The sequence below is a fragment of the Dipodomys spectabilis genome, unplaced genomic scaffold (assembly GCF_019054845.1).
Source record: "Dipodomys spectabilis isolate Male_0828 unplaced genomic scaffold, ASM1905484v1 ptg000137l, whole genome shotgun sequence".
In the NCBI taxonomy this organism is placed as follows: domain Eukaryota; kingdom Metazoa; phylum Chordata; class Mammalia; order Rodentia; family Heteromyidae; genus Dipodomys; species Dipodomys spectabilis.
In genome coordinates, this window is record NW_024870814.1 from 8,046,827 (window position 1) to 8,060,400 (window position 13,574).

Genomic DNA, 13,574 nt, shown 5'->3' on the forward strand with positions numbered 1-13,574 from the left:
CTCAAATTAGGGTAGGCCCTAAAATCCAGTTTGATTTGACTTAGAAAAAGCAGTCCAAATAAAACTGAGCAAAGTGGCTGGGTCTCAGTGGCTCATGTTGTAATCTTAGGTACTCAAGAGCCTGAGATCTGAGGATTGTGGTTCGAAGCCAGCCCAGGGAGAGAAATCCACGAGACTCTTATCTCCAATTTAACTGGCAAAAAGCTAACAGCGGTATGAGTCCAATAGTAGAGAGTTAGCCTTGAGCAAAAAAGCTAAGTGAGCGCATGAGGCCCTGAATCCAAGCCCCTGTACTGGCACAAAAAAAAAAAAAAAAAAAAAAAAAGAAAGAAAAATTGTGCAAAAAACAATCTGGAATGCCACCTTCCTCAGAAGTGGCTGTCCTGTCACCTGCTTGGGTTGCTTGCACAAGTGAAAGCTAATTGCTGGGCAAAGGGCTGTGAGAGGTGCTGGACTGTCTGGAATGTTTTGTTCCCGATGAACTCATGGAGCGGGAGCGCTGTCTGAGCACTGTTTTTCCTGGAATCTCCAAGTCTGCAAATACAGCGTTTTCAATGATGTCTGTGGCTTCAGGTCGTTCCGTGGGGGATGGGGAGAGCATGTCTTGAACCATCAAATACTGAAATAGAAGATTTGTTTTGTGATGAAAGGGCCAGATTAGTAAGCACTGAAGGCTCATAACACCTTTAACACCTTCAAACCCAGCAAAAATGTCTGTATACAAAGTTTGCAAACTATATAGTTTCTGATTTGACAGATCAACTTTGTCATGAAAGCCCAACTCAGACATAGATAATATGTAAGTTCAAGAGAATGGCTGTGTTCCAGTAAAACTTTATTATACAAATAGGTAGCAGGCTAGATCTGATCTACTGGTCCTAAGATGCCAACCTCTGCTCCAAATGAACATGGAAAATTTGGGGCAATTGGTGTATTCCTAGCATATAAAAGTTAAAAATCATATCTTCGAAGCAAAGCGGTCATTTGATTTTAAAAATAAATTCAGTTGAGTGCCAGTGGCTCTCACCTGTAATCCTAGCTACTCAGAAGGCAAACCTGGGCAGAAAAGTCTCTATGAAACTCTTTATCTCCAATTAACCACTCAAAAACTGGAAGTGGCACTGTGGCTCAAAGTGGTAGAGCATTATCCTTGGGCAAATTGCTCAGGGACAGTGCCCAGGCCCTGAGTTCAAGCCCTACAACCGACAAAAATAAATAAAATAAAAACAATCATCTAGGGGCTGGGAAGGTGGCTCAGTGGTAGAGCACTTGCCTTGCATGCCTGAGGCCCTGGGTTCGATTCCTCAGCACCACATAAGCAAAAAGAAAAAAACCGGAAGTGGCGCTGTGCCTCAAGTGGTAGAGCGCTAGCCTTGAGCTGAAGAGCTGAGGGACAGCGCCCAGGCCCAGAGTTCAGGCCCCACGACCAGACCCAAAAAAAAAAACACAAAAAAAACAATCATCTATTACTCAATGTGTCTACAATTATTTGATAAGATTTTAAGTTAAAAAGTAACCATGCCACAGAGCAGCACCCAGCACTTCCTCTTGATTTTCTAGAATAGTTTGGAATGTTACCATGTATTCTTATGAGCCATGCTGAGAATAGCTTCATCCATTTTGAAAGATAGAATATTTCTTTATTAAAACATACTTTGTAGGTTAGCATATCTAATTATATTATAAAGTTTTTGGTTTCAGTGCAAGCTTTCCTTATACTTACAATACTGAAAGACATTTTGACTTTTCCCAACTTGTTCATATACTGACTACTTTACTTCAATTTATTTAAGGAAATTCAAGATTGACTAATGTATAAATTTTAAAATGATATGTTAGTGGGCATATGTACTATGAAAGCTGAAAAAAAAGACAACTTTAGAAGTTTATGACATATAATTTTTTTACCTTCAAGACCGGCTTAATTTTTCCATCTTATTCTTCCTGTGTGGTATAACCCTTGATACCCATAATCAACAGAAATTAGTGTCTTTCTCTCTTTTTTTCCCAGAAGTCTTTTTTTTTTTTTTTTAAAGAGCTCTAGCAAGTTCACCAAAATAAAGACATCAACAGTCTGCTCCTAACCCTGACTCTGCTTCTATGGGGTACTGGAGGGACTCAGCCTTATTCAAGCCCAGGGTCAGGACTGTTGAAGCAAAGTTGTTTAATAAAATTTTAAGCAGGCTGAGACCCCTGCAGCTGGACCTCTGCAGGGCCCTGGGCTGAGAAGGATCTAACCAATGCTGTTCTTTAGGGAGCCTGATCCTATATTCTTTAGACCTTAGCTTCCCTATTTTCTATAAATGAGAAAACTGATGAGTTAACTGCTAAGGGCCCTTTAAGTTCTTGATATTATTTTAAAGAGAATGGGATAAGAACATACATACCTCATGAGGATATTTCTGAGTAAACAGTGGTGGAAATTTAAGATTTCTTACATCAGTTAGGGTCTAAAAAGAAAGAAAAATGAGATTTAATGTTTACATTTACTTTGACTTGTGGCTCTATTTGAAATTTTTTTTTTTTGTGGTGCTGGGGACTAAATCAGAGGGCCTCATTCTCTACCATGGAGATATACCTCTTAGCCTAGAATGCACAGAAAACTCCAGAAATTCTGATGTTATCTAGTTCTTTAGTCTTTACCTTTCTTTCTCCACTTATTGTACAGACCACTTGAGTTCTTTCTAATTAGATATATGAGTCCTTTGGTTCTGTATTAGGACTTCATTCTCACCTGGGCACTGATGGCTCACACTTGCAATTTTTGGTCCTCAGGAGGCTGAGGATTGTGGTTTGAAGCCAGCCTGGACAGATGAGCCCATGAGATTCTTTTTTTTTTGTTGGTCGTGGGGCCTGAATTCTGGGCCTGGGCACTGTCCCTCAGCTTTTCAGCTGTAGACTAGCGCTCTACCACTTGAGCCTCAGCCCCACTTCCGGCTTTTTCTGCTTATGTGGTGCTGAGGAACGGAGCCAAGGGCCTCATGCATGCAAAGCAAGCACTCTACCACTGAGCCAACTTCCCAGCCCCGCCCATGAGATTCTTAATTCCAATTAACCAGAAAAAAGCTGGCGTGGCTCATGTGCTAGAGTGTTATCCTTGAACAAAAAATTTCAGGGACAGTGCCCAGGCCCAACCCCTATAAACAGCATAAACAAACAAAACCCCTAAAAAGCCTTCTCTTCTGCTAAGGTCAGAAGTCAGCAGAAATTAAGAAATGGTGATAAGAGCATAAACTTTGAAAATTGGAAGGTAAGTGCAAGGGACAACAACCGGCAGTGTAAAACAACTTAGGAAGGATGTTGAAGAATATGACAGGCTTACATTTTTGTTGGTGTTGGTACTAGGGCTTGAACTCAGGACCTGAGTGCTGCATTCCTTAGCTTTTTCACTCAAGCCTGGCACTCTACCACTTGAACCACACCTTTACTTCTGGTTTTCTGGTGGTTAATTGGAGACAAGCACATCTTAAGCTACCAGCACTGATAGACTTACTTTTTTTTTTTTTTTTGGCCAGTTCTGGGGCTTGAACTCAGGGCCTGGGCACTGTCCCCGAGCTTCTTTTGCTCAAGGCTAGCACTCTATCACTAGAGCCACAGCACCACATCCAGCTTTTTCTGTTTATGTGGTAATGAGGAATCAAACCAGGGCTTCATGCATGCTAGGTAAACTCTCTACCACTGAGCCACATTCCCAGCCCGATAGACTTACTTTTAAAAGACCTTCAGTACTGTCTTAAAATCTATAGCCATACTTTACTCTGAGAAGGAAAAAAAACAACAACAAAACAATGGCTCTGTATGTAATTTACCAGCTTTTAAGTATAAGAGTGGGTGGTAACTGGTCCTCAAGAAGGTTGTTTTTTTTTTTTTTGGCTATTATGGGTCTTGAACTCCGGGCCTGAGATCTTTATGTTCAAGGTTAGCACTCTACCATTTTGTGCCACAGTGCCACTTCTGGTTTTCTGGGGATTAATTGGAGATAAGCCTACCTGGGCTGGCTTTGAACCGTGTTCCTCAGATCTCAGGCTCCTGAGTGGCTAGGATTATAGGCATGCCAAGCCTCTGGAAGAATTTTATGGCCAAGTGCTATCACTAGTTCATCCCCCTACTTTTACTACCATGTTGTTCTCCTGGTTTTCACTTACTGTAAAGGCATTGAGTGCAAGATATTATTAAATTATTATGAATTTGAGCCTAAACAAGGTATGACGACAAACCAATTGATCCAATGAAATAAGTGTTTTGAAAACTGAATTTTAAGTAAAAGCTGTCTACAAGTCTTGTTCACATGGTCTCTTTGCTTCTAGTCAGTCTGCTGGCCTTATGAATAATCTTTTTCTTTTTCAATTTTTCTATGTACATCATGTTTTATTTATTTTGCAGTACTAGGGATGGAACCCAAGGCCTGCCGTCTGCTAGGCAAGTGCTCTTCCACTTGAGCTACATCCCCAGCCTTCTTGTTTACATTTTAAAGTTCTTTCATAACTTGTAGATAGTTTTCTTCTTCGATTTGTCTGAAGAGGAAGATACTTACCCTGACTCTCTCCATCTGAGTGCTAAATGGGTACAGCAATTCAAACAGAATCAGGCCTAAAGAAAAGATGTCCACTTTATGAGAGTAGTTGTTTCCATGAATCTGAAATACCACATAAAAGATATTTTAAAAACTTAACACAGAAATAGTACAACTCAGAGTATAGCATTACTGAATGCTGAAGTTTACTTTAGCCACTTCTTGGTTTAAATACAACAAAGAGTTAACCTATCCGGAGCCCCTTTCACTCCAGGAGTAATTACACTACTCAGCATTTCAGAGGGAAAGCCCAGGTATGGCCCAGAGATATGCATCAGTAAAGTCAGCCAGCAGAAACCTGGAGCCTGGTGTGCTAAAAAAGTGAGACAGAGCCAGAAGAGAGCTCAATTCCCCCTGAGGTGAAGATTTTCAAAGCAAATGCTATCTCCAGCAAATCTCATTTCTAATCATCCTCATCCTTACCCATTTTTATGAGAAAATCTTCATTACTCCAAACCACTAATCAACTGGAGTTAGCCTTCATTATGGCACTTAATTACGGACTGCTTTGCATTCCTACTTGTATTTTTCATGTGTATATCTCTTATTCTACACAATTAAATGATAAAGTCCTAGAGAGGAGAGATCTGCTTCTATTGTATTTCTGTCATTCAAGCATTGGGCTAAGTATAGAGTGAGGCCCCAATAAATACTTGTTAAGTGAACAAATGAATCACAACTCAATTACTCTATTAAAGAAAGCCTCCTTCAAATGAAAAGTGACCTCATGGTGACTCAGTAGAGCTCCTTTATTGGTGACATTGTTTTTAGACAGGTAACAACATTTTGGTAAATAGCTTAAGAAGGGGGACCCATATGGAAACTCAGCATTTCTTGACTGGGGAACGGAGGTGAGGTGAAAGGCTTAAGAGCTCATTATACCTTCTTCTCTACCTGTCTCTTGGTATCTACCTCCCCGATTCCTTCTATGTAGTAGCCTGGCTCTGCTCACAGAACAGAGGTCCTAACCTGAGGTTCTAGTGACCTCAGCTCTGTCACCCTCTTCACCTTCCATCTCTGTGGTTCAGGAGAATATGGTGAAGATGATGCCTACAAGGGTACAGTGAAAAGGACACCCTCACGGCCATTCGGACAACATTAAATGGACACAAATTCATAAGGAACCAGATTGTAAATATTTGTCCCCATGTAATAGTCCATCTAATCTTTTCTATCCTAGTTTAGATGGAAGTGTGACAGAGATTTGCATGCAGGGGTAATTATCTCAGTGACAATTCTGACAGGAAAATTTACAAAATTTTACAAAAGTAAAGTACTTGAAACAAATTCTGAGTAAACTGCTGAACTGAGTTAATGTTACCCAGTCAAGAATATTTTCCAGAATTAAAAAAAAATTTATTTTATTTGCAAGACATTGACCATAATGCATTGTACTCATAAACTGACACGTTGAATTGTAACCCCTTTGTACAATTACTTAATAAAAATAAAAATGTTTAATAAATAAAAATGTTTAATAAAAAATGCTTATATATTAATACTGTGACCTATGGAACAGACTCTCAATTGTGTCTCCAATAGACTAAAATTGCTCTATATAAGTTGTATATTTATATAAATAACTAACCATTATAAATATTTTAGAGATTTTTAGTAAGTGCCTTTTTCTTTACCTGTCCATGCATAAAAAAACAAATTAATATATAACAAGAAAAACTATCATTAAATATATTTAGTATAATGTTAAATATTTTAGGACTTTTGTTTTTCATGTAGATATTTTAATTATATTAATTATACTAATTCATGGGTATTAAAAGATTTTACCTAATGAATACCTGTAGAATTCTAGGCATTGTTTTATGTAGTAAAATAAAAAGGCAAGTTGGATCTCAATTCTGATAGCTTCTATTTTAGAGGGCTTTAAAAAGACAATTTCAGAGAATTTAAAATGTCATGAAGGTTGTACTGTGTTGCTTATGTAATGAAGAAAGGCACCTAAAAAAACATTTATATCAAAACAGAACTTTAATAACTTCTAAGGACTTCATTTTCTCTCTCTCTCTCTCTTTCTCTTTCTTTTTTCTTTCTTTCTCTCTCTCTCTTTCTTTTTCTTTCACTCTGGGTCTGGGCACTGTCCCTGAGCTCTTTAGCTAAAGGCAAGCGCTCTACCCCTTGAGCCACAGCACCACTTCTGGTTTTCTGGTCGTTAACTGGAAATAAGAGTCTCACGGCCTTTCCTGCCTGGGTTGACTTTGAACCGAGACTCTCAGATCTCAGCATCCTGAGTAGTTAGGATTACAGGTGTGAGCCACTGGTGCCCAGCTTTTCTTTTTTCTTGAAAGTGGCACTGTGGCTCAAGAGGTAGAGCACTCCCCTTGAGCTGAAGAGCTCAGGGACATGCCCAGGCTCAGAGTTCAAGCCCCATGACTGACCAAAAAAAAAAAAAAAAAAAAAACCCCACAAAAACATATATATGTTAGTACTGGGGATTAAACTTGGGGCTTTGTAAATTGCACTATACTCTCTTTCCCACTTCAAGCCCTTTTGTTTATGGTTTTTTTTTTTTTTTTTTTGGTCAGTTGTGGGGCTTGAGATCTGGGCCTGGGTGCTGTTCCTCAGCTCTTCAGCTCAAGGCTAGTGCTCTATTACTTGAGCCACAGCACCACTTTCAGCTTTCTGAGTGGTTTATTAGAGATAGGAGTTTCTCAGCCTTTCCTGCCTGGGCTAGCTTTGAACTGTGATCCTCAGATCTCAAGTCTCCTGAGTAATTAGGATTACAGGCGTGAGTCCCCCCCACCCCCACCCCCGCACCCAATTTATGGTTTTGTTTTTGAGATGAGTTTTTCCTAACTTGGTGGACTGGCCTCAAACTGCCTCTACCTTCTAAGTAGCTATGATAACAGAGGTAGGCCACTATTCTTGGCAACTTGAGTTATTTAGGAAGGTTTTTAAAAACCTGCCAGCAAACTAAAACAGAAATAAAAACAAAATAACACAAACCAAATTAAAAACAAAAAACAACAGTAAAAAAAAAATCCCTCTAAAACCTCTATTGCATTATGATTACAGAAAGAGACATATTTTGTTTTCAAATACATTGACATTTCTCTGTAACCTAGCAATGTGATAAGAAGGCACATCTCATTTTAACTTATCCATCAAATAAATGTTCAAATATATGTAGGCCAATTATATAAAAAACCTAATATATTTTTTTGCCTAGTTTCCCTTTTTGGCTTTAATTATCGTATTATTTGGTTTTAGCATTACTTTAAGCTTTGTTTCTTTTGTATATCCTTTCCTTTTTATTGTAGGTTGTGTTTATCTTCTGTAGTGATACAGACATATTGTTAAGTTCCATTTGCTGAATGTATGTTTATCAAAAACAAATCCCTACTCTTTCCTTGTTCTTACCATCTTTCATTTCTTGATCTCTGATCATGTAATGTGTGCATTTAATTCAGCTTATTATAATACCTATATTTTAGATAAGTATTTTACCAAAAAACATTCAATTTCAAATTGACATCTATATTCATAACAGCCACTGGCACATATCACTTACTGATTTTTGTTTTTTTGTTTTGTTTTTTTTTTTGGTTGTGTTGTTTTGTGCCAGTACTGGGGCTTAAACTCAGGGCCTGTGCACTGTCCCTTAACTTTTTCCGCTCAAGACTTGTCCTTGCCACATAAGCCTCTCCTCCACTTTTGGCTCTTTGCTGGCTAATTGAAGTTAATAGTCTCTTGGATTTGTCCACCTGGTCTCTGCTGCAGTGGCCCAGCAGTTTGACTCTCCCAAATAAACTCTTTTCTGCCTGAACTGTGTGGAGGTCTCCCTTCGGCAACCCTTATATCTTCAAACTGCAGTCCTCAGATCTTAGCCTCCTGCATAGCGAGGATTACAGATGTGAGCCACCAGTGCCTCGCTTGAATTTTGCTTAAGACAAAACAAACAAAAAAACCCCAAAACAACAACAACAAAATTCCCCATTTTTTTTTTGGCAAGTACTGAGATGCAAAGTATGAAATCATTGATTTAAGCATGATCAGTCTATGAATATCGTTACTTTGGTGGTGGCCAGTTCTACTACTTTAAGCTCTCAGGATTCCCCATTCCTACTGTTTCTGCAGTCCCCTCCCAGTTTATAGAGCTTGTCCTTTGAAGCCTTCTATAAGTCTACCTGTCTTGGTTTCTGCATGTCTATGTCTTGCCATGGTACAGCCTGGAAGGTGCCTATTAATTAACATAGAGGGTAGCTCAAGGATGTGCTTCTGTTACAACAGTTTATACAGTCTACACAGCATATACTAGAGTTGGGTTTGAGAGGAGGCATTCAAAGTCTCATTCTACATTTCTTGTTAGGTTTTGGTTCAGAGGGCAAGGCCATGTTTTATGCATTGTATTTTCCTTACTCCATTTCCAACTCAAGTTAGAGGTATATTGCTTGTGGCACGCTACTTTCCATCATTTTCAGATGGTATGGAAATGGGTATTTTAATGAGAACAAAGAAAAAGATTCATCTGGAATATCTAGCTTTTTGCCCTATCTGGAAGACTCACCTGCTCTGGACTCATATATAGTTTGGTCCCTACTTGTCCTGTGTGTGTGGCATAGGCTGGCATTGGCGTCAGAACCGTCTGCTCTTCTTCATCCTGGTCCATTGCAGTAACTAATCCAAAGTCTCCAACCTTGACTACATCATCCATTGTGAAGAAAATGTTGGAAGGCTAGCAAAAACAAAATAGACAATAGTGAGTATGTATAGACAAAGAGAGAAAGTACTGGATATTATTTAAGTGATTGCAGAAAATATATGAAGGTAGAAATTCTATTTTTCTTTTTATGAAAATAACTTTTTTTTCAATGCCAGACAAGTACTATGGGTAAAGAAAAGGGAAGCATAGAAGAGAGAGCTGGATTTATTATCTACTTAAACCCATGGAGATTCACAACCCCTTGGGTCTAGCATTTTTAATCCCCAATCTTAATGGTCTGTGTACTTTCTCTGGGCAATGTTTTCTACATTTTTTTATTTAAGCCATAATAGCTATATTAATCATCATAATAGCAAATGCATATGTAGCACCTGTATGTAATGTGTTGGGTGCTATTCTTTTTATTTTCTTTTTTTGTTGTTTATGGGGCTTGAACTATGGGTCTGGGTACTGTCCCTGAGCTCTTCAGCTCAAGACAAGTGCTCTGCCACTTGAGCCACAGCACCATTTTTGGTTTTCTGGTAATTAATTGTAGATAAGGGTCTTACGGACTTTCCTGCCCTGGCTGGCTTTGAACCTTGATCCTCAGATCTTAGCCTCCTGAGTAGCTAGGATTATAGGCGTGAGTCACTGGTGCCCAGTTGGGTGCTATTCTAAGCAGTTCATTTCTATTAACACATGTAGTACAACTCGCTCACATGAGTACTATTGGTCTCCCATCTTACAGATTTGGAAACTGAGGCTCTGAAGTTAAACTAATTACCCAAAGTTATTCACCAACAAACTGTAGATCCAGGATTCAAACTGAGGCTGTTTGGCTCCTAGGAAAAGACTTTGTGCTTTACTATCATGTCCAACATTTAGCATAGGGAATTACTTTCTGATGATGAGTGCTAACTAGTCTTGGTTTGTGTCTGAGCAGAAGAAACAGAAGAAACAGACTACTAAAAGAAACAGAAGAAACAGATTATCAAAATCAGAACTCTTAACCAGCACTCTGTGCTGTCATTTGTACAACACATATGCCAAGCTACTGACTTAATTTTGTTTTTGTTTTCCTCATGGGGCTTGAACTCAAGGCCTGGGCACTCACTGTCCCTGAGCTTTCTTGCTCAAGGCTAGTGATTTACTGCTTTGAGCCACAGCTCTACTTCTGGTTTTCTGGTGGTTAACTGGAGATAAGAGTCTTATGGACTTTCCTGCCCCAGCTGGCTTTGAACCTTGATCCTCAGATCTCTGCCTCCTGAATAGCTAGGATGACAGGTGTGAGCCATCTGTGCCTGGCTCTTCCCCTCTCCTCCCTCCCCACCTGCCCCAGATCCTGGGGCTTGAACTCAGGGCCTGGGCCTGGGTGCTGTCCGTGAGCCTCTTTATGTTCAAGGCTAGCACTCTACCACTTGAGCCACAGCACCACTTCTGGCTTTTTCTGAGTGGTTTACTGGAGACAAGAGTCTCACAGACTTTTCTGCCCAGGCTGGTTTTGAACTGTGATCCTCAGATCTTAGCCTCCTGAGTAGCTAGGATTACAGGCATGAGCCATCTGTGCCTGGCTCTTTGGCTCTTTGTTTTCTTGATTGTCTGAGACTGGGACTTGAAGTTTTGCAATCTGACACTCTACCAATTGAGCCATGTCTCCAATCCTGTGAGTTCTAAACTTCCCTATAAAACTACTTACAGAATATATCTAGCCAAATGACTCACAGGTTCTTCAAACTCTATGCCTGACATGAAGAATGTCATCTTTTCATCAGTTTACTCTATCTTGCAGGTACCACAACAGAGCTATGAAAATAGGAAAAAGGAAGCTCACAAAATTGAGTTTCATCGTGTTTCAAATATTGTCAGAAAACGCCACTTTGTTCTCTATTTTTAAAATATCATTCTACAATTTTGACTTTGAGGCAATGAAATTATATAAAAATAAAATCTATGGTAATAACCAGCACTTTTTCCACAAAGAATCCTGTGCCAGAGATCAGAAGAGACTGTACTGCCTTCATCTTTCCTCTCTACTCATTTTCTGATGGCAGTTACTTATGGAACTCAGCAGACAGCATCTGTTCCACTATCAGATGTCTTATGACTTTGCTTTCTCTTCTTCCTGTTAGGCAGCGCCACTGGTATTTAAACCAAGCCATATAATCCCACTCCCTGCCCCAGAAACCGGTTTATAGACGGCCTTACATCCTTGGTTTACTGAGCAGAACAAAACCTAGGACTTCTGACCAATGTGCTCCTCACATCCAAAATCTCTCTAAAAGGTTTAAAAGAAAAATAGGCAAGCCCAGCACTGGTGGCTCACACTTGTAATCCTATACTTAGGAGGCTGAGATCTGAGAATTGTGGTTCAAAGCCAGCCCGGGCAGGAAAGTCCGTGAGACTCTGATCTCCAATAAGCCCCCAGAAACCAGAAGTGGGGCTGTGGCTCAAGTGGTAGAGTGCTAGCCTTGAACTGAAGAGCTGAGGGACAGCGTGCAGGCCCAGAGTTCAAGCCCCAGGACCGACCAAAAAGAAAAAAAAAGAAAAAGAAAAATAGGCACACTTGAGGATCCCTTGCAGCCATCCTGAGGCTATATGGGGAAAGCCTGCATGAAAATGGAAATAAGAAATGTGAGGAGAGACTCAAGGAGGATACAGTAGTAAGGGCCAATAAAGCTCTTTCTGGATAAATCGGTATTAACTGATAAGCATTTAGACTATGTTGAACTGAGGTGAACAAAACTGACATGGACTGGGCACGGGTGGCTCATGCCTGTAATCCTAGCTACTCAGGGGGCTGAGATCTGAGGATCATGGTTCAAAGCCAGCTGGGGTAGAAAAAGTCTGTGAGACTCTTCAATAAACTACTCAGAAAAACTGGAAGTGGCTCTGTGGCTCAAGTGGCAGCACTTGATCACAAAGAGGCCCAAGGCAGTGCCCAGGCCAAGTTCAAGCCCCAGGACTGGCAAACAAAAAACAAAAAACCTGACATGGTTCATGCCACCATGGAAACAAGAGGATAAATAAACCAGGTATGAAGAGAGAGATAGGAAAGAAATACAGGATCTCTCAGAATACAGTATATGAGAAACTAAGGAAAGAGTGAACGACTAGAAAAAAGCCTGAAGAGGCAGGAAGTAAAGGATAGATGGCAAAATGTGACCAAAATAAAAGACAAAGGAAAGCCTAGAGGTTTAACATTGAGCTCAAAGACTTAGATTAGAAGCTAGTAAAATGTATAGGCTTTTCAACGGGGCTAGAAAAATCTTAGTGGCATTTTTTTCCCCCAGCACACAAGAAATCCTTAACGTGGGTTATATTTGGAAAAAAATTGAATGTTTTTGATTTCTAGAAACACTAAGGAAGGAAGAAATAAACCTCAAGGAATTTTTCTGGTGTACAAACAAGTATAAAAAAAATCTTTACACAACATTGTATCAAGTAAATATTTACCAACATCACATTTACATTTATAAAATCAGACTATTCACTATTAGTTAAAAGCAAAATGGATCTTTTTCAGTCTGGGATATGTGGATGTGTGCAACAAGCATTAAGACCTAAGAGAATCAGCATATTACGTACTTGTTTTTCACCAAATGGAGAATGATTAGCATATAAACCTATTCCGCTATTAGTGTCTCAAGTTAAAGGATCATGGTTCTGCTTTTCTATAAGTTATCTTCTCTATCCAAAATGATTCCTCTCTAAACTTTTCATTCAGTGTAAAATAATTCCTGGTAATCAGTTTGGAGCCACATAAAAATCACTGAAAGCACAGTAATTATGTAACGAACAATTATACTGGAATCACTTCTAATTCTTATTTCTCCTATCTCCTTAAAATTTACTCACCAACTTGAAAATCTACCAGCTAATTTTAGAAGAAAATAATCTTTGTTCCAACCTCTACTTTGGTGCTTGAAGCAAAAGACTGTGGTAACATAAAATACAATTTAAAATACTTCCAATGGGGCTGGGAACATGGCTTAGTGGTAGAGTGCTTGCCTAGCATGCATGATGCCCTGGGTTCAATTCCTCAGTACCACATAAACAGAAAAAGCCAGAAGTGATACTAGCCTTGTGCCTAGGCCCTGAGTTCAAGCCCCTGAAGTGGCAAAATAAATAAATAAATACACCTTCAAATATATGGCATATACCAATAAACACAGGTCCTTGAGAGGAAGAGCGTGGAGGATCTTGGGGTGAGGCTGGCCCAGGCAAAAATGAAGACTCTATTTGAAAAACAAATTATAAAGTAAAAAGATTGAAGGTAGGGCTAAATTGCTGGAGCATGTGGCAAGCCTGTTCCTAGCAAGTGTAAGGCCTAGAGTTCAATGC

The 13,574-nt window shown here is 39.5% G+C and overlaps 1 protein-coding gene across 1 annotated transcript in view; it reads right to left on the reverse strand.

The window, feature by feature from the left end:
* Positions 1 to 306: 306 nt before the first annotated feature.
* Positions 307 to 13,574, reverse strand: part of Eif2ak3 (eukaryotic translation initiation factor 2 alpha kinase 3) — a 70,244-nt gene continuing 56,976 nt past the window's right edge. Inside the window, exons 14-17 of the mRNA XM_042690426.1 lie at positions 9,099 to 9,266; positions 4,535 to 4,636; positions 2,388 to 2,450; positions 307 to 619 (exon numbers count right to left, since the gene is read on the reverse strand). Of these exons, the coding sequence (XP_042546360.1) occupies positions 419 to 619; positions 2,388 to 2,450; positions 4,535 to 4,636; positions 9,099 to 9,266 (534 nt within the window). The 3' untranslated portion in view covers positions 307 to 418. The remainder of the gene's footprint in view (positions 620 to 2,387; positions 2,451 to 4,534; positions 4,637 to 9,098; positions 9,267 to 13,574) is intronic.